The following is a 24,448-nucleotide window of genomic DNA, read 5'->3' as shown; positions in this document are numbered from 1 at the left end:
AAAGGATCGTGTAATCGTAGTCTATGAATCAAAGCAGAAAACTGAGAAAAGGAATGTGTCCGTGGCTCCAAAACAAATCAGGAAAAGAAATATAGAATGAGTGAATGTATTTTAAGCGTCATTTCCGCCTTGACTTTGTCCACCGAATTCCCGCATCTCTGTTAATGCCACCACCCTTCGAGCGACGACATCCTCGCGACGCACTACATTTCGCAACCCCTCACTGGCTTGGATCAGTCCATCGATGCTGATTGCGTGGTTGGTCATTTGATGGTTGATGTAGGTGTACAACTCGGCAGGTGTCGAGCACGTAGTCAGAAGCTGCTGTTCGTTCAGCTTCAGAAGGGCAAGAGCAACTTGGAAGAGGAATGTGCTGCCACCTCCACTACCGGATGCAATATCCTCAGCTGCAGAGGTGTTGGGGGCGCTGCTTCCGCGAACTGTTGATGATGGTGTAGAGCCGTTCGCATTGATAGTGCTGGTGACATTGAGGCAAAGAACCACGTCCCAAACCCGGTATAATGCTTCCGCAGATAAACAGTCGGTGAATACAGACAGAAACCACTGGAAGGTCAGCGCCTCAAGCTCAATCCCCAGCTCATCGAGATGTGCCGACAATCGAGGTAGAACCTCAGTGATATACTGTCGTAGCACCACCTGATCAGCTCGAGAGGCAAGCAGTCCGTGGTCATAATAGTGCTGGGGAAGAATGATTTCGATCATCGAAGTGAGAATCCAAAAAGCGTCCTCGGCAGTTGGCATGATCAGAAGTAAAGAAGCGGCAATGAGATTCATGCCCTGACAGTATCCAACCTCCTGGTTTCGACGAGAGTATGCCAGGAGAACCTCCTTAAGCTTCGCAACTCCCGGACCTTTGCGGAAGAAAACATTGTCGGTCAGGGTCCGATAGATATCCATGTCAATCTGTGCTACGACTGAGGCATCAGGCTCTGAGCCGCCAACGCCACTGACCAGGTCATCGTAATAACCAGGAACTCGCATTGCAGACGCACCGCTGCATTCAGACCAGACCTTGGCACGAAGGGCAACCGGTATTCCGCCTAGAACCAAAGACCGGAACTCCCGCCACTTCGCACGGCCGACCTTGCCTTTGTTTCCCAGTCCGGCTATACCAATGACCTCGCCATCTGCCAAGGAGGCTTCCGGCATATGAACGGATTGTAAGGGTCGGTCAGCAGCGGCAGCCGCAGCCGCAGCCACTTGTCCATCTTTCCTGCGCTCTGCACGCACCTTGCGCAAAAACTCGTTCCATCGGACCGTCCGATCTCGTTGTAACGTGTCATGGAGGTCTGTCAATTGCTCTAGAAGCAATTTGACCGGCTCGTTCTCATTGGCGGCGACGCTTATGGTCGTTTTTGTCGGTTCATCAGTGGATGTTCCTGCAAACTCCGGGCGGTCTGCGACAACTGCAGATGTTGAAGCCGACGGCCGGGCGTTGGAGCTGACAGAAACGGAACCACTCTTACCGACAGCAACGGCAGAACTACGAGACTGGTTGTCACTTGCAGTGGCCAGTGTGACGATAGGGCCAGCAGAAGGTGTGTGGGATAGCAGCTCAGTTGGCCTCGATGGGATTCTCAAATAATCTTGCCATCTCTGTGCCCCAGAAGGCCCGATTTCCGTATCATCAAAGGTGGGGGAACGTTGGGGCTCCGCATATAATCTCTTCTGAGCGTCATGGTCATCCTCACCATCCGACGCATCGCTTCGGAAGCTACTGAGAGTCTCGGTAACACTCAACCGATTGCCGCCTTTGCTGGCACTGGCCTCCCTCTGTCTCTTTTTCCGACGTTGATCGTAGATAAATCCAAACCTGTCCGTGAGAAGGTCACCAGGCTGGTAATTGTTGTACGTATGAGTAAGTGTGGGAGGTCGAGACTCCAAGGGAAGAATGGCATCCATTTCGACGGGACCAAGGTTAGTTGAACTTTTGTCGGTATCATCAGGGCCTCCTTGCCCAGCGCTAATCGTTGCAGTTCTTCGGACGGTTTGAGGATTGGACCTGACCTGGCGACTCACAGATCTGCCAGAGCCACTGGCCGCATTGGTATTCGTATTGATTCGTGACAGAGCTGCCACTGCCGATGTGCTTCCTTTGGCTGTCCCGGAGACCGTCGATGACCCGCTCTTATTAGGTCCCTGATCGGCAGACGAAGAAGCTCTGCTACGACGGCCTTCTGCATTGCCATCGTCTTTAGCGTTCTGGGAGTTACCGGCAAACATCTTTACCGCCCATGATGATAGAGACTTGGATGACTTGCGCGAATGAGTGCTCGCAGCATCGTCTCCGTTTTGCCGTTTCCCAGGGCCTTCGATAAAACCAGACAGGCCATCCGGAGGTTGGAACAGCTGATCATCCAGGGCTTTCCGGCGAGTCGCTGCTGATTGATTGCTGGGGATACGTGGACGCTCTGTTTCATCGTTTGGTTCTCCCACGTCACTTATGTCACTATTGGCACGGCTAGTTTTCCGGCTGCCCGCCGTACTGCCAAAGATAAAGCCTTGCCAACCACGGGGATTCTGCTTTTTCCGATTGTTGCCCGAATCCACACTCGAAGTGCCTGATTTGGAGTCACCCTCTAAACGTGCACGGACCGTAGCCTGGAAGCGGGATGGATCGTCGAAAAGATCATCGTGGGGACGAGCGCCGACCTCTTCGGCCATGGCTTGTTGCATTAGTCCGTTAAGAGGGGAAACAGATTGTCCCGCCTGGCCTGCGTTGTTCACATTATCTCGGTCGGATTTGTTTCCATCTGAATTATTTTCCAGCACATAGAGCCGACGTTCAATGTCCTGGTTCGAGACTGATACTTCTCGCAGCATCCTTTTCAGCTCTCTCTCCCTTGCATCAGCCCGCTGGCGCAGGGCGGATATCTCCGCATCCCGCTGAGCCAGATCGCGGGCAAACTGCCTAACCAGCTTCACTGCACCCACACTCGTAGTCAAACGCTCGATATGCGCATCATCAGCTAGGTGTAATGCTCCAGGAAAGTCATGAGTAGCCACAGAATCATCAAACAAAGCCGCACGACCAGGGTTGTGTGGGAAAGCACTGGTAAGCTTTGCCAGAGTAGCCCTGCGACTATGATTCACATCACTGGCACCACCATTCCTATTTTCTCCATTCAACAAAGCATTGGTCAAACCGCGGTTCAACGCCGGCTGACCGATAAACCCCTCGGGGGAGCGATCGGGCGAGAGGGACGGAAAAGAGGTCAGGTCGGTGGTGGTGGCATCAGACGAGGCGGAATTTCGTTTTTGGGGTTTGGCACTGGCACGGACGGTCTTCGTCTTCTGACTGCGTCGGGAGGAGGACGAGGTCTGAGAAGAGGAACGCCGGCCCCGTTGTTGAGTATCGTCCTCAGCCATGGCTCGTTGGGCGGTGGACAGAGTAGACGGCGATGTGGACGATTGTGGGCTTCATGAATGCTTTTGTGTTTTTTCAGCTCGTTCAGCTCGGGTAGGAACAGTAAGCACCAGCTATCGACGAAAAAGTGACGTGTGAATCCACCACGTATGTATTCCCTGTGATTTCGTCTGTAATCTGTATTCTGTTTGTGCGTCTGATATCTTTCTCGCTGCAATTTGGCTAGTTCAAAATGTTGTTGATCATCTATGATGTGATGTGATTGCAGGGGGTATCGAAGGGCGGCCAGGAATATATCGAACAACGCAGAATGATCAGCGAAAGAATAACCTCAGCAGAGGAAGATAGAATAGATAAGAAAAAAAGAAAACGGGCCAAAACCAGGGCATCAAACGAACAAGAAAGCAGCAGAAGGAAACAGAACGACGAAGCGAACTGGACGCCGCATCAGGCACATAAAGTGGCTAGGTTGTATCGCTGGCGTTGGCCCATGACGTGTGACTGCTGCAATCATGTGATTGTTATGGAAGAACTAAATTCACGCTTATGTAAGTCATCACCGGTCATATGACCTCAGCCTCGGTTCTCCGCAAAAGCGCCGGATATTCCAGCTTCAATGCAAGTGGGCGGTTGGCGATGGCTTGACTATTAGTATATCTTGACTTAATTTCTTTTTTTCTGGCTGTTGGTAGCTGCAGATTTGTAACAACTTCAATCCAATTCTCTTTGTTTTTCCCATATTCGTGGTAAATCATCATATTCATTCTCATTCCTCGGCAACATGTCCGGCGCAGCGAAGCAGCGTCTCCAAGCTCTCAGCCAACAACTGGTCGAGGGGATCCCCGATGCTGGAACATTCGAGGATATTCCCAAGATTCGCCAGGTAGCTGGGGATTCTACCGGACCGTGAGTATCCGAAAAAATAAATTCGTCATAATACTTTCTGTAGTAATCTTGTTCACCGCTGACTTGTATACAAGCCGAGTGAAAGACAAGGTCGTCATCGTCACGGGTATGTACATCCACATCCACACACACAAATGAATGAACTCTATCTAACATAAAGAAAAGGCGCAAACTCTCCCAACGGCATCGGCCGCGCAAGCGCCCACCACTACGCCCACAACGGCGCCAAAGCAGTCTACATCTGCGACTACGACGACACCTACCTCGCAACCCACAAACGCGAGCTCGCATCCCTCTATCCCAGCGTCGACGTGCACACGCGCCAATTCGACGCGGGCGACGAAGCAGCCGTTAAAGCTGTTGTCGGCGACGCCGTGAACACGTATGGCCGGTTGGACGTGTTCTTTGCTAATGCGGGGATCGTCGGCCAGCCGAAGATTTTCACGGATATCGAGGGGGAGGAGTTTATGGAGACGTTGAAGACGAATACTTTGGGGTTTGTCTCATTTTTTTTTTTTTCTTTGGGTGTGGTTGTGGTTGATAAGGTGCTAATCGAGTAGAGTCTTCTTGGCTGTTAAACACGCCTCTATCGCCATGAAACGCACTTCGGATTCGAAACCTTTCTCATCAGGTTCTATCATCTGCACCTCATCAGTGGCCGGTCTACGCTCCAACGCTGGCTCAACCGATTACTCCGCCTCCAAGGCTGCCGTGGTCTCCATCGCCCAGACATGTTCTTTCCAGCTCGCTGGTTCGGGGATCCGTGTCAACGCCATCTGTCCTGGAATAATCGAGACGGGCATGACGCAGGCGGTGTTTGATGCTGCGCGGGCTAGAGGCACGCAAAAGAAGATTGGACAGTTGAATCCTCTGAAAAGGGGTGCGGTTGCTGATGAAGTGGCTCGTGTCGCGCTGTTTTTGGGCAGTGATGAGAGTAGTTATGTGAATGGGCAGGCATGGGCGGTTTGTGGAGGGTTGAGTGCTGGTCACCCCTTTGTGCCCGGAAAGTTGGCATAATCGTCATGCTCGAGACGTTTTGATATGTATTGCATTACAATCCAGTGAATATGGATGTCTTGATCATAAGAGTACGATTAGATATTTGAAATAACTGAAGAATCAATTCAATTTAATCCGATTCTGAGGGGGTTACGAACGGTGATCCGCCCGTTCAACATGACAAGGGCTTTGGAAATTCGGCCCAGTTGAGAGACAAAGGAGATACACGAGTGAATGAGGGGTCGGCCCAGATACGGCACCGATAATGGACCAGTCCAGTTCTCTCACAGAAAGTTCAAGAATTGAAACTGGAGCAAGAATGTAAGGCGTGAGAAGTAAAAAGGTAAAATGGTGAAAGCAGAATCGAAGCCTCCGAAAAGAGGGTAGAATCAACCCAAAACAATCAAACCGACCATCCCAGAGGGCAGTAAAAAAATCATGAAAAGATATCAAAAATCCTTCTGGGAACAAAAACACCTCCGTAGAAAAAAAGAAGCTGAAAAGAAGACGATAGTGGGAATATACAAAAAATAGTGAAGAAATTAACAAGATGAATTAACCACAAACAGAAGATTAATGTCAATTAGAAGTGCCAATGGATGGTCACAACTCGCTCTAATTCTGATACTGTGCAGGAGCAGACGTCGTGAGAAAGTCGTCGAAATCGGGCGTTGCATCATCGAATTGATGGGGCAATTTACGCGACTAGCCGGGAGTTGTTGGAGATGAGATCCTCACTGGCCTGCTTGGACAAGGTCCCGGTCTCGGTTTGGTCATCAAGACCATCCGTCTCATGGGCGTGCTCGTCGTCATCCTCGACTATCCGGGTCGGGATTTCGCCGGGCCCATACTGTTGGCTCCCCCTCTCCGGAAATGTCGAGCTGCTCATCATCGACATCGACGTACTGGACCGGTTGTGCACTAGGTCTGGGGTAGGTGGGACACTAGAGCCCCGGTGGTCTGGGTGAAGGGAGTTGTTGTCCCCGTCCAGCTCGCTGCCATCGCGGGTGGACTGCTGGCTCTGGGTGTCGAATTCGGGTGCCAGGCGGGTGCCATCCGGCGAGGTCTTGGGAGTGTCATCGTCATCTTCAGCATCCTGGGCAAGGTGCAAGCCCTCGACAGCAGCGGCACACTGGTCGCTGATGCTACGGATGATGTCGGAAATTGCATCGGTCTTGTCACGCAGGTAGCGATCGGCGACATCAGTGATGCTCAGCCTTGCGAGGCGGTTGTGTCCTCTGCCCATACTTGTGAGATGCTGCTCCAACTCAGGGGTCATGTCCCTCATGCCAGCCTTGTTAGCATCGGTCAAGGTGCTCATAGATGCTCTCTTGAACGAAACATCCGACTTGATAAACACGCGCTCATTCTTCTTGGGTTCGTCAGCAGCCTCCTGCTCAGCCAACTCAGAGAGCTCGGCGGTGCTGCCGATAGAACGAACAATGTGTTCCATGTGATGGGTTTGGCCGTTGATCAAGCCGCGGAGATGCAGGACCACCCGCTGGGCTTCATCACGCTGCCGGGAGAGGGAAGCATTGCTGTGCTGCAATGAAGAAAGGTCCTTCTGGTTGCGCTTCCGCTCGCGCTCGAGCTCTTCGGCGATCTCCTGCTGAAGAACAAGCGCCTCCAGAGCATCATCACGCTGCTTCTCAGTGCCAGACAGGCGGAGAGTGAGACGGGCCACATCATCCTTCTGTTGATCAATGAGTCCAGTGAGACGGCGGTTCTCACGCTTGTGGGTCTCGATCTTGACCTTGAGCTCAGAGGTCTCCTTGGTAAGCTGCTCAGCGAAGGCCTGGAATTTGAGGAACTGCAACGAAGTTAGTCGATCGGATTTTTCATGGTATGGAAAGGGTAAGACAAACCTGCTGCTTCCAGGTCTCAAGCTCCTCAACCAAGAAGTTGTTGCGCTTGGTGACCTTGCTGAGTTCGGTATCCATACGGCCCTTGAGGTTGATAAAGTCTTGCCAGGCTTCCATAGCGTCACGAGAGTACTGATTGCGCTCACGCACAATCTCGTTGAGATGGCGCATAGAAACCTTGGTCATGAGGGGCTTCTTGACTGAACCACCAAAGATGGCTTTCATGCCAGTGTTGCGTCCCTAAAAGTAAAAGAAACCAAGTTAACTTCGGAAAAATCACGCTGACATGTTATGCAGGGGGGACTAACTAGCTTCTCGCAGACGTGATCCATCACATTCATTACGGAATCCTGGTTCCACCACGAAGGATCCTGGACGCTCTCAACCTCCCCTCGCATCACAATAATCTGACCAGCGGGAATAAGCTTTCCACCAGCGTAAGCAGAACGAAGATGGTTGGGAACACCGGATGGCGACACATCACCATTCAACGCCTGCGTCAACCGGTTGATGAACTTAGTACGCTGACCAGCGGACAGGATGTTGGGTGGGCTGGAGGTGAGAACGAAGTTACGGTCGAGGTCGACCACAAGAGCATCGGAAGGTGCATTGAACAGGGTTCGGCACTCAGCGGTCACACCCAGAATGTAAGGACCGGGTTCTTGGACGAGGTCCTTGATGTGACGGGCGTGCACCATGGGGACGTACAAACCGCTCCACTCGTAGATACGAACGCAGTAACGGATCGTTTCAGCGGCAATAGTCAACATGGAAGGGTAGTGGCTGACGAAGATAATACGACGCGTGGGCGAGACAGCCGCCTCAATCACACCGACGATGTTGGGAATTGACAAGCAGGTGAACAAAGGCCACATGGAAAAGTTCTGGAATCCGGTGGGCGACGAGGGGAATTGATAGCACAAAGCATAGTCCTTCATATCGATTCTGACGAGATCGTTGAGTCGCGGGGCAGGGAAGCTGAGAATCCGCGAGACTTCCTCAGCGTGGAAGAGGTTGGTGGCCTTGTTCCAGTGGATCCACATACCACGAAGGTAGTCGCCTAGCAAATCGTAGAGAGGGTATCTCGAGAGGAAGCTCAGGCAGTAGGGGATCCAGTAGGTCTCGTCGGGGTTGTCGTAGAAGTCGGGCTCGGTTTTCTTGCGCAATTCGCGGATCGTCTCAGCGCGCTTCTCGTCGGCACGAGACCAGACACGCAAGGCGATACCGTAGAGAGTGTGGGAGGAATCCTGCTGCAAGACGAAGGCATGGTGAACGCAGTGAGGCTGACTCTTTCCGGTGCAAATCTCGACGTCGTGGGGGAAACACGCCCTCATGGCGGCATGGAGCGATCTCGCAATCTCATTATCCTGTTCCAACCTGGGGCTGCTTCCCAGAATCTCGGGCAGCCAAAATTGACCGACAGCACCCTTCATGTGACCAATCTTTCCCTGGGTGGGGGTGGGAGCCTTGACCCATTGCGAGGGCTCGCGGCCGACACCGCAGACCATGTAGGCATGGGTGAGAGTTTTGGGTGTCCGCTGGGCGGGTTTGGCGTTGGATTGCGAGGGGATGGGTTGGGTGATACGAGAGTGAAGCGAGGAGGTGCGACTAGGAACGACCAGCGAATTTTCCCCTTGATCGCGCGTCGCCGGACGGTCGCGAGTCGACGGACGAACGAAGGACGAGTGATCTCTCAGAGATGGACCCATGGTGAAATATGCGGAATATATACGATCGGACGAAACTTTTTGGCGACGATGAAATTTTGATCAGAGCTCCTGGACCCCTGGATAGCAGGAGAGCTGAGTTAGGGAATAAAAAAAAAAGAGAAAGAAAGGTCCTCGTAGAGGATGGGGTGAAGAGGGACCGGCTTGACAAGGAATCAAGCAGGATGCCTGCAGCACTGCTCGAGGCTGCCAAAGAATAGGAGAAAAGGAAAGACGACAGGTATTAAGAGAGAGGGGGGAGGGATAAATTAAGTAAGGAATGAGAGCAAGACAGCAGATGGGATGATGTTGATGGATCTTTTACTGTCTGCGGACTGGATCGATGAGCATTTCCCTAGCCATACAATTAGGAGATATGGGAACGGTCGGGAGATGCTCTCTCGTTTCAACCGTAAAAAACGGAAGATCCAGAGGGGGGGAGAGAGGGGAGGGGGAGGAAGAGAGAGGATGGAAGAGAGATGAAGAGGAGATTAGGAGAAGCGAAGAGGAGGAGAGGAGAAAAGGTGGTAAAGTAAAGGGGGCGTAATTTAATCTTAGCCTGCGGAGTTGTTGGGTTCGTTCCTGCGCCGGTGGGTTTTCGCTTTTTTAGTCAGGGACGGGACAGCTTTTTTATTCAGTTCTGGATTTTGTATTATTCTGTTCATTTATTCATATTATTATTTTATTCTTATGAATTCTGTTGATTTTGTTGGATAATTGATAAACCAAGTCGTGCTGTTCATGCGAGGAGCACCACGAGATGTATTGAATACCTAGTGTGTAGGTTGACAAATAGATAGAGTTCGTGATACTCTCACAGCATGATTAAAAATACAAATACATAAAGCAGTCTGAATATTCATCATAATAGATATTATACCTACTGATCGGACAATTCAGTATCTGTCATACTGTCGACTGTCACTGTCACTGTCTCAGAATCCAGTTGAAGGGCAAATATCCCCTAGTCCCCGTTGTGACTCGCAGCTCTAGTCCTGCAGGACGGCAGTTAGGGGGGTTTCATTCTTTATTATTCAGTGAAAGATATTCAATTCTGATAATTGCCTTCTATCCTGACATTGACATTGTAAATAATCATCATCCTTGTTCAACGCTGTTATTGAATGATCTATTAATACTAGAAATCCTGAGGATGGATCAATAATGCAGACAGGCTAAAAAAATCGACTCGGAAATGGCCCCGACGAAGCAGGATGGGTTTATTATTCATTTATTTGCCTTTTCTTTTTGCCTCGAGAAAAAGCAATTGTCTTCCATGTGTTTCTTTTTGCTTTTTTTTGTTTCTTCTTTGTCCTATCGTTATGTTTGAATTCGTCATCGTCTGCCTTCATCTACATTGTATAAATAATCCATAAATAAATACTGTCATAATAAATACACAGGGAATCCATGGTTCCTCCTCGGGAACCACCAGAGCCATTTGTGCGGTTCAGATCGTGAAGAACCCTTGGGTGGACCGCCTATCCTCACTTCCCAAGCATCCAGATATCCCAGCAATATAATGTAGTTGGCAGTTATCTGTCAGAATAGACCATCTTATTCTGCTTATATCTACTGTATTGATTAATATGATCTTTATGTATCCCCAGAATCCGATCGCATTAGAGTCGCTTTAGACTTGCGCTCAGGCAACACGGGATAATCCTTGCCTCTGCGTTTGTTGGTTGGATGGGAGGGACGACGTCTGATTGGTGGGCATCGGTCGGTAATTACAGTTACGTTCCTGGTTCCTGGTCGGTCTGATTTCTCGTCCTTCTTACTTTTCATCTTCATCTTCATTCTGAGCGCCTTTATTATAAATAATGTGCACCACAGTGACCACATGACCACACCTGGGTCAATAGTACAGTAGTAGCTGTCATTAATATAGCATCCTCTAGATTCTTCACTAATGAATAAATGCTCCGTAAATGTCTTATTCTCCTCTACAGTCCAGCTACTTCGGTTCTCCCATCTTGCCGATCACCACCCGATCCCATTTCTAGTGTTTCACCATCCCAAGTCCTGCTCCACCGGTTCTCTTGCCATTTGATCATTTGTTCCCTCCTGCACGGAATTGCAAAGTAGCTCGCGATTAGGTTCGTGATATCAGGGCCAGCCCACTTGAACGGCCGATTCATCTGTCTGATTTTTCTGTTCCGTAAATTCGTCGACTTTTTTTCATTTGATTCATTGACGGTTTCATAAATGTTTGAAGGTGCTTGGTCGCTATTTATTGAAATACATACACCATTCCCGCCCGGTCGACACTCACCACCATCCCATACGGGGCGCGCAATACCGCGACATCCTGGATAAAGTCTAAATGCGTCTTCAGCAGTTGCTGCTGCTGTAGGCTGATCACTGTGCTGCGTGGTGGTCTTCCACTGGCCCCCTTCTTCGTGCTGCCCTTTCCGCCCCCTCCACTACTCGCGGATGAACTGGGTATGTGCTCCGTCGTCACTATCAGATTGGCTCCCGGTTGTGACAGCTCGTATCGTGGCTTGCCCACCGTTCCTCCGTCTGACACCACCTCCTGCCCGCTGACGATCGTGGAGAGCTCCGGTCGCGCCAGGTCCCAGAATCGAATCTTGCGATCGCATCCCGCCGATACGATATACCCGCATCGTGTGCTGTTGTCTTTGCCATCGTCCGGCGAGTCGAATCCGACGGAAAATGCACATATTCCTGCTGGTGCGCTCGACGGACCTGACGGCTCCATACCCGCAGACCCTGGGCCACTTGTTGCAAATCGGCTCAGCATCCCTTCCGGTCGGTCGCCGTCTACATGCCACGCTTCGTAGTCCTTGTAGCTCATATATCCAATGTTGTTGGCACCGCGAGGGCTCTGCGGTCCCCCGTTCGGTGCGCCATTGCTGGCCCCGGGCGAGTCCGCTTGATACACTTCCCGACAGCGGATCTTTTCTATGTCCCAGACTGTAATCTCATTGCCATGGGTGCCACTGCCCGATACGCACACCCAGCGCCCGCGCCCTTTCGTCGGATGGACCTGGAGTCGATGGATCGCTCCTGACCCTGACAGTCCCCAGGCCTTCAGCCGAACCCGGAAGCGAAGATCCCAGAGATCAAGAATCCCATGAGTGGTGCCAACTAGCAGCCAATTATGCTTCCGATCACAGCAGAATGTAGTGGGTGTCCCGTGATGGACTGGATTCTGCAACGAGTAGATAGGAAGCATGGTCTTCATGTCCATAGCGAGAATGCGACATGTGTTGGTCGCGATAAGAAGCGTCGACTGCGCATCAGAGCGGAAGTGCTCCATCCACACAGCGTACTCCGCCGTGCCATCATCACCTGTCGGTAGTTGAAAGTCTCGGACGAGTTGAAGCTTTCCGTAGCGAACAGTTTCGTTGACATTGTGATAATCAACCCTAACAGCGTGGATGCTGCCATCTGTACCACCGCTGATAAAGGTGTGTGTGTTCTCAACAAATGTCAAAGCTTTGATTTTAACCCCCGTGGCATGACGATGAGTTTGACGGGATCTAGGAGCCAGGTTCTTCTCCAAACGAGTCGTGTCCCATATTTTCACTGTTCCATCATCCGAAGCCGTCACGAAGAACGCATGGTCAGGTGCCACTACAACCCGATTCACAGGCCCACTGTGCTCCCCAAAAACAGCAACAAGACTTCCATCCGGCTTCCAGACCTTGTTACCATCGAGGCCATTGGACCTCTTGATCGGTTTTCTGGCGTCCGCCTCCTTTACATATGGGCCAAGATCAAAGAGATCAGTGGGATAATTCTCTGCAAAAACCGAATCGAGCAATTTCAGGACCACTGGGTCATCTCCTCCATAAGAATGATTGGCACGGTATTTCTGTGGCTCCTCGTGTGCATTTCTCTCATGGGCAAGTGTGATAGGGGATGGCGATGGCGGTTCCCGTTGGGATGGCACGTCAACCTTGCCAAAAGCATTCGCCGAGCTCATGCTTGTCTCTGCATACGCCTTTGGCATCTCCTTGCGGTTCAATAGACTTATCGCGCTGGATTTCCTCTGCACGCCAACAGTCAAATTCTTCATAGCAGGATTTTCCGCATCGGTTGGTGTCGATGAGCTATCCTGGCCAGGACTCTGTCTGCCATCGGAACCGCGAGGTGAGAGAGGGCGGGACCCTGGCGCACCACTCGGGGATGACGCTATTGGCGAATCTGCGGGGGAAAGCTCTGCTCGAATGTTGTCTAGCGTATTTTGTCGTGGCGCTCCCCCAGCCGCTATCTCTTTTTGCAGTTGGCTCCTGGACCGTAAATGCTTTCGGCGAGTACTGGGCGCACTTTCGATTGTAGTTGAAGCATCGAGGAGCGCATCTGCAATAGTATGTGGTGTGCGTTCCGCCGTGCGATTGGAGTCAGCTTTGCCCAAGGACGCTCTCCGCGGTCTGACGTTCTGTTGTTTATCGAAGAACACTGTCTGGGGGGTAACTCCATACTGTGTCAATGTGATGATATTATTCAAAGCGTATGGTGTACTGTCGGAGTCTTTCGTCTGACGGACTAATACCCGCCAAATGTATTCCCTGAGAGCAAGCAGTTTGAACTCATCTTCGGAGCCCATCCCCAAGTGTCTCAGTCTTGATAGCCACTGCTCATCTTCTTCATTTTTAGACACAGAGCCCAGTGATAAGGTAGAGCTTCTTTGGCTTCCTCTTAGGATACCATCGGTGCCACCCAAACTGAACATCCCGTCCCGACTAGCTGATTTCCAAAAAACACCTCTTTCAACCTTTGAAGCCCATACAAAGGCCATGTCATACACACTCCGCGAAAGTGGCCGCTTGAGTGCGTCGAGAATTTCGGACTCTGAAAAACTCAGGACATTGACCTTGAGAAAAGGCCGGACAAGAGGTGAGAGTATGGAGTATTTGTCGGCCACGGACATATGCTTGGTTGAATTGACGATGAAATATGCCGATGCCTCACGAATCCAAAAGCTAGGGTGTATCAAGAAACGCGTTGTAATATGCAGGAGGTCCCATGTAGTAGATCGTTGGAATAACCCAAGGTCAGCCATTACTGCAAGAGAGCGGATGACTCTTTCTACAACAAACTCCTCTGGTTCCGTCATCGACTGGACCATTAATGGTAAAATATACTGCTCCAGACTTGTGCTGCCAACGTAAATTGCAACACCAATAACTACCTCGAAGAAAGCACATTTTAAGATCCAATCTCGATCGTTCAGGTATGTATTCAGATGACTGAGGATGACCTCATTCGTCTTGTGGTTGCCGAAGAACACGCAAAGGCTAGACACGGAACCCAAAAATGCCCGGCGGACAGACGCATCAGTATCCGTTAAAAGAGCCTTAGTATGAGCTTCGAAATAGTCGAGAAGATCCACTCTCGCAACATCATACAGGTTGTGATAAGTGGCATCCTCCGTCCACCCTGGTTGAGACCCAGCTGGTATCAGTGCTGGAAGGCGCGTGTCAGAACGTAACGCCTGAATCATGTCAAGAAATCTGAGCGAAGATTGCGCCAGCGATGCAATACATGATGCATATGCAGCGCGAACCATTGGGCTTGGGTTTGAGTTTGAGCTAACAACGAACGGCTGAAGTCGTGGAAAGATATATTCCGAGAAAAGATAGGCGTTGACTGGGGAAACTACGTGGACCATTTCCAGTAGTCGGGCAAGGGTCCGGATGGCAGCAATTCTCACTGAATCAGTTCGATCATTCAGTAGAATCATGACGTACGGAAGAATACGATCAAGCTTGGCTTCGTCCGATAGCCTCTCGGCAAATGCAAGAAGAATATCGCAAGCTTTGATCCGGGCGGATGATTTGGCCGTATTTCGTAAACTAGAAACAACCAGTGTCAAGAAAATCAATACGCCGTCATCTGTCTGAGGCTGTGATTTTGAAGCGTGACCTCCATATCCAGGTAGATCCAAATGAATAGGGAAAAGGTTGCCCGTTAGTTTGGGGGCCGTGTAACTCGAGCCATCTTCTGTAGGTTTCGATGTTGTCCCCAGAAAGTAAGATATCTTGTCAAAATCATAGTATATCCGCTCTATCCTGTCGTCCGATTCTCCCCGGTTTGCCGATTCAGCTTCAACTTGCGCTCTCCCCGAGGATGGATCGGTCATGAGAGACATATACTGATGAAGAAAGCTGTAAAAGTATTCCGGAAACGCTTTGTTTTTCCAAAAGTTCAAGTATTCGTCCGCAGAGTATCGAGACTCTGGATCAAGTTGGATCATGTGAAGGATCAATTCCCTGATTTCTGGATCCTCGACCTTGGCCAGCTGACTATGTTCTGGGCTGTACTCGCCTTTGCGGTATTTGTACATCTGGCTCAGAGTAAATATAGGTGATTCTAGGAATAATTCTGCAATGACGCAGCCTGCACTGAAGATGTCCATGGCCCAATTGACATTTCTGCTGCCAGGTTCCTCACTCGCGACAAGGAATCTCTCTGGAGCTAGATAACAGGTCCGTCGCCCCGAGGTGTCAAAATAGAATGAAAAGTCTGCGGGGTTATCTTCAGGGAGAAACGTCGGTTTGAAAGATGACGAAAAGTCGGAAAGGTATAGCCAGTTCCATGAAGTAACTAAAACGTTTTCTGTCTTGATATCGCCATGGAAAACATCGAGGGAATGGCAGTCCCGAAGGGCACATAGAAGTTGAAAAGCAATCCATTTTTTCTCAATGTGCTCCGGAAATGGGCGAGTACTATGTGTGTCAGAGTGGTTACAGCAGTTCCAAGTGTCGCTTCTCACCTCATGCGATCATACAGAGAACTGTGGATATATTGACGAACAAGATAACCACCAGTACTGGTTTCCAGGATTCGATGATAGCTCAATGCATTTGGTACATCGGATAGCAACTTGCGCTCCCCTGGCACCAGATGTCAGATAGACCTAGTAGAATGCAGAAAGAACAACGTACGAATTATGGCTTTGATATAACGCTCCAGTTTCATGCTGGGGTAAGGCTTCATGATTACCTTTACAAAAACCAGGCCATTTTGCTTCCTTGCTCGGATACTTTTCATGAACCGTCCACCACCCATGGACTTCTCATACAGCAAATCTGATAGCTCGGGAACATCGATTCCGGCAGACCCTGCCGAGAGGGTTGTGAGAGAATAGCCTTGCCCCATCGTATCGAGGTGACCTCATCTCATGGGTGTTGAGAAAACGGGAACAATAATCATTATCCATCCAAGGACTGAGCACGTCAGAGATGAGCGCAAAACAGTTCTACAGGTGTAATTTGGCAAATGAGACTGCAGAAAATCGATCGCCGTCGCAGATCCAACATCATCTCGGATTCAAAGCATGAGGTCAGTTGACGATAACGCGTTGGCCAGGCGCAAGTCACATGACCATGAGGCGGTGAGGGATGGGGCTATTCGTTGATAGCAGCTCACTTCCTCGATGAATTTTCAGACATCATTTCGTTTCCTGTACATATTCGAATGTTCCTTTAAAGAAATCAGATGCAGGATCATTGCGTGCTCCTTGGTTCCATTGAAATCTTGCATAGGTGGCGACTCAGACAGCGCATCAACACTGATAACCAGCGGAGTCGTCCAATTAAATATTCCTACGATAGCCCACGCAAGAATCAACACTGCGTGTCAGCTGCGTCTCCTATCGTTTCTCATAATCCCTTCCAAGCGTTTAACTGCTGGGTAAAATAGAGAACCACCGTGGTGTTATCAGAAGACTCCTGTTTTATTTCAATTTTCTCAGCAAACACATTTCTCCAGATATCAATGGTCAGAACGAGTGATCATAACAGATTTGCTGACCCGACCCCCTAAACAGACCGATCTTGACGGCTTGGATTAAAAAAGACCCTAAGTTCTATGGCTTTCGCGGAGCGAGATGCCTACGCAGGGCTAGAAGCCTCTACAATACCACTCCCACATACCGAAAATGAAGACCCGGAGATTCCCATAATCGACGACAATGAAACCTTGGTCGATGTGACTGGAAAATTTTCCAAGTAATTCTTGTACAGACGCCCCTAAGCTTTGCTCTTGATGATCTGACATGTGGTCAATCTCCCTAGTTTTATAACCCGGGCCATACCTGATGTTGCGTATAGTTTTGACCAATTGAGATACTCCCCTCAAGGTCAAAGTCTCAGACTGCTTGTACATTCCCTTGTCGAAAACTCCCACAATCCTTTGATTATATCTGCTCTCATGTAAGCCATTCAGTCCACTGAACGTTTTGATAAAGGTGTTCTGACTTTTCGCCATCAAGGATCCTGAAATGGCAATTCGATAATTCCACTGATGCTGATTGGGGTCTGAACCAAAGCCGAGGCTACGCCTGTGAATATGTTGCCTGGCAGTTCCTCTGTCATCTTACCCAGCGTGAAACGATTGGATTTCTGCTAGAGGAACTTCCGCATTCCTCAAGAAGTTCCATTAGTATTGCCCAAGCGGAAATAGGTGCATCTGGTTTTGCATCCCCCATGGGAGGCAGCGGAAAACAGCCTGAAGATGAAAGTACTCCATTGTTAGCTTCGAATTCATCTTTCTCCCGCTTCTTCGGAAGGGGCAGAAATACAGACAGTGGCTTTGTCGAAGGTGACCAGGGAACTCAAGATTCTTATCATGAGGCTTATAGGCTTGGAAGATACTCGTTATTCTCTGGGTTGAATGCACTTGAGATTGCAACTATTGCGCAGGCCAAAAGCTTTCTTGGTCAAAAAGTGGTCCAGAGGGTAATAGACAATATCTGGAGAGGAGAAATAGTCTTCTGGGATACACTCAGCGTACACTCAAAGAAGAAACCGCATTTTTTCAACAAAAGGTGAGTGAGCACGACTCAACTACGAATTGAATACTTACTGTTTTGCAGAACAGCAGATCCATATTCACGGTTGAGAGTGCCTGTCTATCGCAAGGCTTTTGAAGCCTTATTCTTTGTCTCTTTCCTCTTCCTGTATTATGCGGTATTAGTTGAGAGGAGTCAAAATGAAATGGGCATCTTCGAAATCTTGATGTATATCTGGATTGTTGCCTTCGCCTATGATGAATTCAGCGGCATGACCGATGCGGGGATGCTCTTCTACCAAATGGACTTTTGGAGTATGTGGAACCTGGGGATCATTGGCACAGGACTTGCCTTTGTGATAGCAAGTGAGTGGCGCATGCTTTGCAAATCTGCCTCGCCAGTGCCCTGCGTTTCAGCTTCGGTTGTCTCCGGGACACTCGGCCAGACCGATCAGTTGTTTCGGGTTGCTCACCCAAGAAAATAGGAATTGTGGGGTTAAGCAAAGCAAACGATTCGATCACGGACGTGTCGTTCAATATTCTATCTTTGGAGGCTCTTTTTCTGGTTCCAAGGCAAGTCCCACAGTCAAGGATGATGCATGCGCCTTGCCCTCAGCCGCATGCCATGGATGACAGTTTCAGAATCTGATACAAGCGGCACATAGGATCTGTTCCCTCGTTAGCTTGAACTCCTATTTTGGATCCTTGGTACGTCGGGCCCGCCGAATCCACTTGCTGAAAGTGAACCAACCATATGTATTCTGGAAGAGTGACTGACAACTTCCATGCATAGATACCGGTTTTGAAAGAGATGGTAGAATATGAATCATCCCTGGGGAGAACGTTCAAAGCTGATAGACCATACTAGACCAAGGCTTTTTTCAGATTTGTGCCGGTGATTCTAGTTCTATACGTAGGTAAGTAGTGTTCGGTCACTCCGTCACGGTGAAGGGGAAAGCTGATACTAACCGATAACCCCATGGAGGCTTCCTAACGACGTTTACTATGCTAGCCCGTGACCGCATTTCTCTCAGCGAAATGTCATGGATTTTGGTGAAAGTGTTCTTTGGGTATGGCGGTGAAAATCCCCTGGCACCGACCGCTTCTTCCTCGAAGAAGACTAAAAGAAAAAAAAAGAAAAAAGAAAACTGACAATGCGAGGCAGATCAAACGCGTTGGGATTTGTGCGTCATTCCCGATTGAGATTTTCTGGTAACATCCAGTGGTCGAGGCGTTTCTTCAACTAACAGTGGCTGCAATCGATTGGACAGGACGTGGCCCATGATGTAAGTCCCGGACGGCTTTCATGCAGCCTGAATTGAAATTTCCAAGGGATCGGCGGAATTGGTTGGCTATCGAGTGAAGATACACTAACACGCTAATTCTTAGATTTCTCCTCTATTCGGCTTTCCGCTAATGTAGGTCGCTTTTCTTTGTTCTGCCATTCCTCTTATTGCGCCACACTCACGGTAGAAATGTCGGTCGCATATGGTTTTGATCACGTTGCAGTCCGGAAAAGTGGCTTTGAATTATGCGCCTTTTTTTTTTTTTTTTTTTTTTTCGTTTTTTCCCTTCCATTTTACTCGATCGCGTTGGGTCTGTCGGGGAACTGCGGTTCTCTAGGCTTGACCCCGCGATACTTGGCACCGCTGGGCCCCTGTGTACCTGAATACCTGGGAGAAAAAACCAGGCTGACGAGTATCAAATTCAGGTTAATTTTTGTCTCGATGACGAATTTGCTACTGATCTCCTCGCTGGTCAGCTTGATGAGTATGAGTCTAGAAGGGGTACGTTCTACATACAGCCACATGACTAAATACCCGATTCGGAATTAACGATTTTAGGTCATGGCCCATGCTCGTGAAGAATATCTCTTCCAGTACGTGTGCTAATCTAGATGGATGATTTGGTACAGCCACAATGAGAAGGCCCAATCACTGACCAGCTGAGTTAGATTGTCTGTCTATGTTCTGGAAAGCAGTAATTCTCGACGACTCACATACTTCATGCCACCCCTGGTCAGTATCCATACAGCCTATCTGTATTAGCTCGTCTTCTGCCACGGCCTGCCAAGCGGCAGTGTGAATATGTAGGCGTGTGAGTGTCGCTAACAATATGGGCGTGACGCTACAGAATCTCATCCCACTTCTTTGCATTCGTCCTATGCGGCTCTTCCTGTCTGCAGAGTCCATCCGTCGGGTACGAATCATTCTGCTCAGAGCAACACATCTTCCGTTTGTTGTCATGATATGGGCCTATGAATCTAGCCGCCGCCATATCTCGCGGCGAAATAGTCAGTTTGCTCCGATGGCTACGGGACGACGACGAGAGAGCAGTCGGCCGACATCCTCGATCCAGACGAGTCTCTCTCTCTCCACGCGCTATGCCCCGCTCCACCCCTCCGCAACCGATGCGCAGCAGTCTTTGGCCGTGGGCGTTGGCAATAAGGGACGAACTAAGACGACTAACCCGGGCCAGCATCCCGAAGCGCGCGGGTCAGGGTCGGGGCAGGCCGGGCATGCTCAAATCGCGGATGTGATCGACGAGGTGGAACGGCTGCGCAGCCAAGTGGAACGAGTGGCCGCTACGCTGGCTGTCTCCCAACGAAGCCAATAGTACTAGTGACCAGACTAGGACGGAGTTCGAGCAGACGGACCACTGCCCAAGATGATATACACACGCACCCCCACTGCAACACGGCCGGTCCCAGGGCCTAGTGGGCTAGCGTGAGCACCAGCCAGTGAGAATTAGGATGATGGGTTCGAGATGCTTGTCAAGAACAACCATATCTCTGACAGGCCGTTTCTTTTTCCAGGTTTCTCAGAGTTTACTATTATTATTTGACCCAACATGAATATTGTGTATTCACCCAACTGACTCGTCAGCAGTATATGAAATTCAGACTGAATAATAGACTACAATATACACTGTCTGTATACTCCATACCTAATAGGCTGACTCTATCCAAAACAACCTAATCCAACACCTGCTTCACCAACAGCATAGCCATGATAATCAGGTCATCCAGGACACCCATGTCATGCAAACACCCTGACCTCATCTTCCTCCCCCTCTCTCTGCGGCTGTGTTTTTCCCAGCGCAGTGACTGGCGACACGCACTGCTGCTTTGCCAAGCTAGGTTACCAGACTGTCGGGTCGAAACTAAACCTCTTTGAGGCTCGCGGTGCAACAACACACTTGGGTTGCTGCGTGCGACTTGGACCTGGTAAGGCAGGTCACTATGTGCGCTCATGTTGGCTGATGATGATCCCCATTACTTTCGACAGCTTGCCAGCCATCGATCGTTTCTTTTTTGCGCTGCCCTTGAACGGCTGCTGTTGATCTCGATCACTCACCAATGACCCAGACCTTTGCCCCTCTTTCCCTCTGTATCTGCCTTTCTCTCCTACTCTCTCTGTATCCTTCTCATCTCGGAAATTTTCCTTCCATAGACAAACAGACCCATCACTGCATGCTGCTCTGCCTTACTGCTCCAACTCTTTCCCATACCCACATTTTACCGGGCTTTGGTTATTTTTTATTTTTTATTTTTTCTCCTCCCCCTTCGTTTAATAATAATAATAATAATAATAGTAATAATTAATATTATTTCCTGATCACACCCTTCCGGCGCTAAGTCATTGTGCATAACATCTACTCTTCCATTGATTCAGTCCCATTTCCAGGGTCGCGCGTATCTGAACACTGCAGGCAATGTCTGCAGTCAACCCAGTCTGGCCTTCCCCCCATCTGTCGCTCTCTTCTCCCTCTCTCTCTCTCTTCCCTTCTCTCTGCTCTTCCCACCGCATCGTTTTCTCACCCCTCCCCCTCCTAGTCTGCCTTGTCCCTCCAGGCGTCAAGGTCATTTAGTTCCCTTTTTTTTTTTTTTTAAAAAAAATTATTATTTTTTTTTAATCCCTCCCCCTTTGCCGCGTCCATGCAGCCGGCGCTCTTCTCCGATTGTCATATGGCCCATCCCATCGACGCTCTTTTCAGCCCCAGTCTATGTTTGCCACTCGTTCTCTCTTCCAGCATCGTTGCTGTTGAGTCAACCTTGCTTTATATACTTGGCACCTTCTCGTCCTTTGAGTCGAGGCTTGAGTCAAGATCCTTTCGAGTTTGAATCAAGCCTTTTAGTTGCGAGACAGGACCATCAACCATTCTTCGTTCAGAGCCTCTTTGCTCATACACTTCTACACTCGTTATTCTTGCATGCTACACCTTTCCACTATGGAGTCTACTACACCATCGTTCTCCTCTTCGCAGGGTACCTTGTTGCCAGAGGACCATGTCATGTACAACACATCTCCAACATACTCCTCTCCCGTGCGCCCAACTTCAAACCACTCAAGCTTCCCCCAATCGACAGACGGCCTGGGCATCTCTTTCTGCGGCATGGAATCTCCGTTCAGTCAGTTACAGGCCTGCCAGCCCCCCGATCCGTATACGTTCTCCGCACCGGGCTGTCCCGACTACATCTTATCCACTGAGCCTCTTTATGAGACTGCGCTGGACGTTGGTCCTCTCTCACCTGCGACGTGCTACGAGTCGTACAGTGGACACACGGATGTGTCTGCTTCTCCATTGAGTTTCTACAGTACTCACGCGCTGAGTGCTTCGCCAACATACAGTTCAGTCATGGACTTTGGGGGGACTTGCGATGGCTTGCCCGCTCAGTTGCCTGCGGGTTGGCCGACTACACCAACCATCAAGGTGGAGGAAAATATGGACAACTGTTGGGATCAGCCGTTGTTTGCAGAAGGAAGACCCGTGAATAAAGTGCCAGCCTTGCCGCAAATGCATCGGTTTACTGCGGTTCATAATTCGCAAATAGTTGGAAGAGATGACAATGATAGGCTGCTGAAGCTGGAACCAAAGGTGGAGCGGGCCGCGAGCCACAGTCCACGATCCCCAGTTTATGACCCGGTTCCTGATGTACCAATCAAGGTTGAAGAGGAAATGGAACCGTTGCGAAAAGAGAATATCCCTTCTGCGAATGGCCTGCAGTGTACCGTGTGCGGTTATCGGTTTACTCGACGCTCAAACTGTCGCGAGCACATGAAGAGACACGACCCCAGCCGCAAAAAAACCCATCCGTGCGGGCAATGCGAGAGATTGTTTGGGAGGAGGTCAGACCTTCAGAGACATGTGGATAGTGTAAGATAATCGACATGTTTGATGGGATGGGTATTAATGTGTGCGCAGATTCATCGCGGGCTCCGAAAGTATGGTTGCGATCTGTGTGGCCGCCGGTTCACCCGGCAGGACACCCTTTCTAGGTCAGTCATAGCCTCTCCAACTCTAGAAGGCTTCATACTGACCTGATATTGTATAGACACAGAGGAGATGGCTGCGATCGAAAAACACGGAAAATTCGAGGATTCGCAAAACGAGACGAGACGAATGTACCGGATGCACAGGCACTTCCTTCGCCTTCGGCATCGCCGGAGAACAACAAACACCCCGTGAGAAGCACAGAGCTTGGCCTACGAATTAATTAATTGTGGTGGATACCCGTGGGGAGAGGTCTTTAGTGAACCACACTTGCGTTGACCGCAGTGGCACTAATCGCCTCAAGATGACGACCTCGGAAGGACTGACGACGTATTTGAATTAAATTTAACGAAATGGGAGGTCATATTAAATTACCCAGAGGATTGTCGCGGGCAGACAACCTATTTTTCTTATGATCTATGTCCTGTTCGATTTGCTTGTTTGAATGTTGTTGCTCGATACTTGCATAGCATTTGGGGTTTATAGAAGGCGTTAGAGGCCGAGTGCCGGCCCAATGATTACTACTACTTACAATGCTGAGATACACAGGGCTTGAAGTCCTCATTTTTTCTGCTTGGATTTATTCGACTTTTTCTTTGTTTTGATTTATTATTATTATTTTGGAGTAATCGGTTGAATGTTCTCGGAGACTTGAGAACAAAGAAAAACCAACCCCACCCGCGAGAGTTTGTATTATCGAGGGCTACTTTTGGTACTATTGCACCAGGATCAACATTCAACCCTTCCAGCTCTCATTTTATTTTTTTTCAACCAAGAATCAACTGGACAACCTTGCAGGTTCCTGAAAATACCAAGGCCGATGACTGATCTGCAGTTTCCAAACCCATAAGGCAGATCTCGAGTTCGCAGGCAGACATCCAGGCACCTACGCTAATTGCCGATGACTTCCAACTCCAGCATGAGTCACTGTGGCTATACATACATATCCATCAGGGATGGCCATGTCCAATGTACACTGCCTGGATTATGAAACCTCCGTCGTGACTCGGTCAAGCATGCCTTATTACCTGCCAGATCCAGAGGCTAATTTTGGGGGGGAGATTAGTATGGGTCCTCGGGCGTGCTATCACAGCACCATACCCTGGTCACACCAGCGTTGGCGGGGAAGAGGAAAACCTCCACAGTCCAATACCTTTTTATTCAATTACCATTGGCATAGACAAGATATTTCCATACACTGACTGACTAGAAGACAGTACTTTTCCCATGACAAGTACTAGTTCGCGTTTCTTCCTCCCACGCAGATCGTCCTGTTTGTCTGACTTCCCCGTGCGGGTCGGAAGGCTGGACCACGATCCCCGGCTTAGTTTTGGGCCTGACATTCTAAGCGCGCCCACTATCCAGATTATTTCTTATTGCCGATGGACAAAAAATGAAGATGTCATAATGAGACAATTGCTATTCGCCTATGAATTATGAATTGGTGATTTGGCTGGCGTATTTCATTCGCTTCTAGTGGCCTATGGACTCGATCAAGCGCGGTCGTCGTTTACAGCCAGCGATTAATTCCACAACGGAGATTTGACTGG

General features: G+C 49.6%; 6 protein-coding genes across 6 annotated transcripts; 3 read left to right on the top strand and 3 right to left on the bottom strand.

Moving 5' to 3' along the window:
• Positions 1 to 111: 111 nt before the first annotated feature.
• On the bottom strand, positions 112 to 3,390 carry ASPWEDRAFT_108460 (TBC domain-containing protein; the record flags this gene model as incomplete). Its single annotated transcript, XM_040827993.1, has 2 exons — positions 112 to 1,973; positions 2,037 to 3,390. The coding sequence occupies 2 exons, from the start codon at positions 3,388 to 3,390 to the stop codon at positions 112 to 114; spliced, it is 3,216 nt and encodes a 1,071-aa protein (XP_040691421.1).
• Positions 3,391 to 4,064: 674 nt separating this feature from the next.
• ASPWEDRAFT_467946 (SDR family NAD(P)-dependent oxidoreductase) lies at positions 4,065 to 5,651 on the top strand. The gene is made up of 4 exons (XM_040836843.1): positions 4,065 to 4,294; positions 4,369 to 4,400; positions 4,460 to 4,790; positions 4,855 to 5,651. Exons 1-4 carry the CDS (start codon positions 4,170 to 4,172, stop codon positions 5,309 to 5,311), a joined length of 945 nt encoding a protein of 314 aa, XP_040691420.1. The 5' UTR covers positions 4,065 to 4,169; the 3' UTR covers positions 5,312 to 5,651.
• Positions 5,652 to 5,990: 339 nt separating this feature from the next.
• ASPWEDRAFT_108297 (DENN (AEX-3) domain protein) lies at positions 5,991 to 8,864 on the bottom strand (the record flags this gene model as incomplete). Its single annotated transcript, XM_040827970.1, has 3 exons — positions 5,991 to 7,103; positions 7,159 to 7,395; positions 7,464 to 8,864. 3 exons carry the CDS (start codon positions 8,862 to 8,864, stop codon positions 5,991 to 5,993), a joined length of 2,751 nt encoding a protein of 916 aa, XP_040691419.1.
• A 2,036-nt stretch (positions 8,865 to 10,900) lies between these two features.
• Positions 10,901 to 16,327, bottom strand: ASPWEDRAFT_468916 (ubiquitin-binding serine/threonine protein kinase VPS15). The gene is made up of 3 exons (XM_040836862.1): positions 15,779 to 16,327; positions 15,607 to 15,727; positions 10,901 to 15,559 (listed from the first exon to the last, which is right to left on the bottom strand). Exons 1-3 carry the CDS (start codon positions 15,990 to 15,992, stop codon positions 11,095 to 11,097), a joined length of 4,800 nt encoding a protein of 1,599 aa, XP_040691418.1. The 5' UTR covers positions 15,993 to 16,327; the 3' UTR covers positions 10,901 to 11,094.
• A 376-nt stretch (positions 16,328 to 16,703) lies between these two features.
• Positions 16,704 to 20,240, top strand: ASPWEDRAFT_108866 (uncharacterized protein; the record flags this gene model as incomplete). Its single annotated transcript, XM_040828026.1, has 11 exons — positions 16,704 to 16,843; positions 16,910 to 17,047; positions 17,107 to 17,661; positions 17,710 to 18,046; positions 18,267 to 18,332; positions 18,493 to 18,541; positions 18,610 to 18,694; positions 19,336 to 19,411; positions 19,469 to 19,503; positions 19,579 to 19,642; positions 19,758 to 20,240. The coding sequence occupies 11 exons, from the start codon at positions 16,704 to 16,706 to the stop codon at positions 20,238 to 20,240; spliced, it is 2,028 nt and encodes a 675-aa protein (XP_040691417.1).
• A 1,614-nt stretch (positions 20,241 to 21,854) lies between these two features.
• ASPWEDRAFT_27098 (putative C2H2 finger domain protein (Ezf)) lies at positions 21,855 to 23,125 on the top strand (the record flags this gene model as incomplete). The annotated part of the gene is made up of 3 exons (XM_040832949.1): positions 21,855 to 22,781; positions 22,830 to 22,903; positions 22,960 to 23,125. The coding sequence occupies 3 exons, from the start codon at positions 21,855 to 21,857 to the stop codon at positions 23,123 to 23,125; spliced, it is 1,167 nt and encodes a 388-aa protein (XP_040691416.1).
• Between the last annotated feature and the right edge of the window lie 1,323 nt (positions 23,126 to 24,448).

Source organism: Aspergillus wentii (assembly GCF_001890725.1).
Source record: "Aspergillus wentii DTO 134E9 unplaced genomic scaffold ASPWEscaffold_3, whole genome shotgun sequence".
Lineage (NCBI taxonomy): Eukaryota > Fungi > Ascomycota > Eurotiomycetes > Eurotiales > Aspergillaceae > Aspergillus > Aspergillus wentii.
Note: the sequence above shows the minus strand (reverse complement) of the source record. Positions and strands in the feature narration are given on the sequence as shown.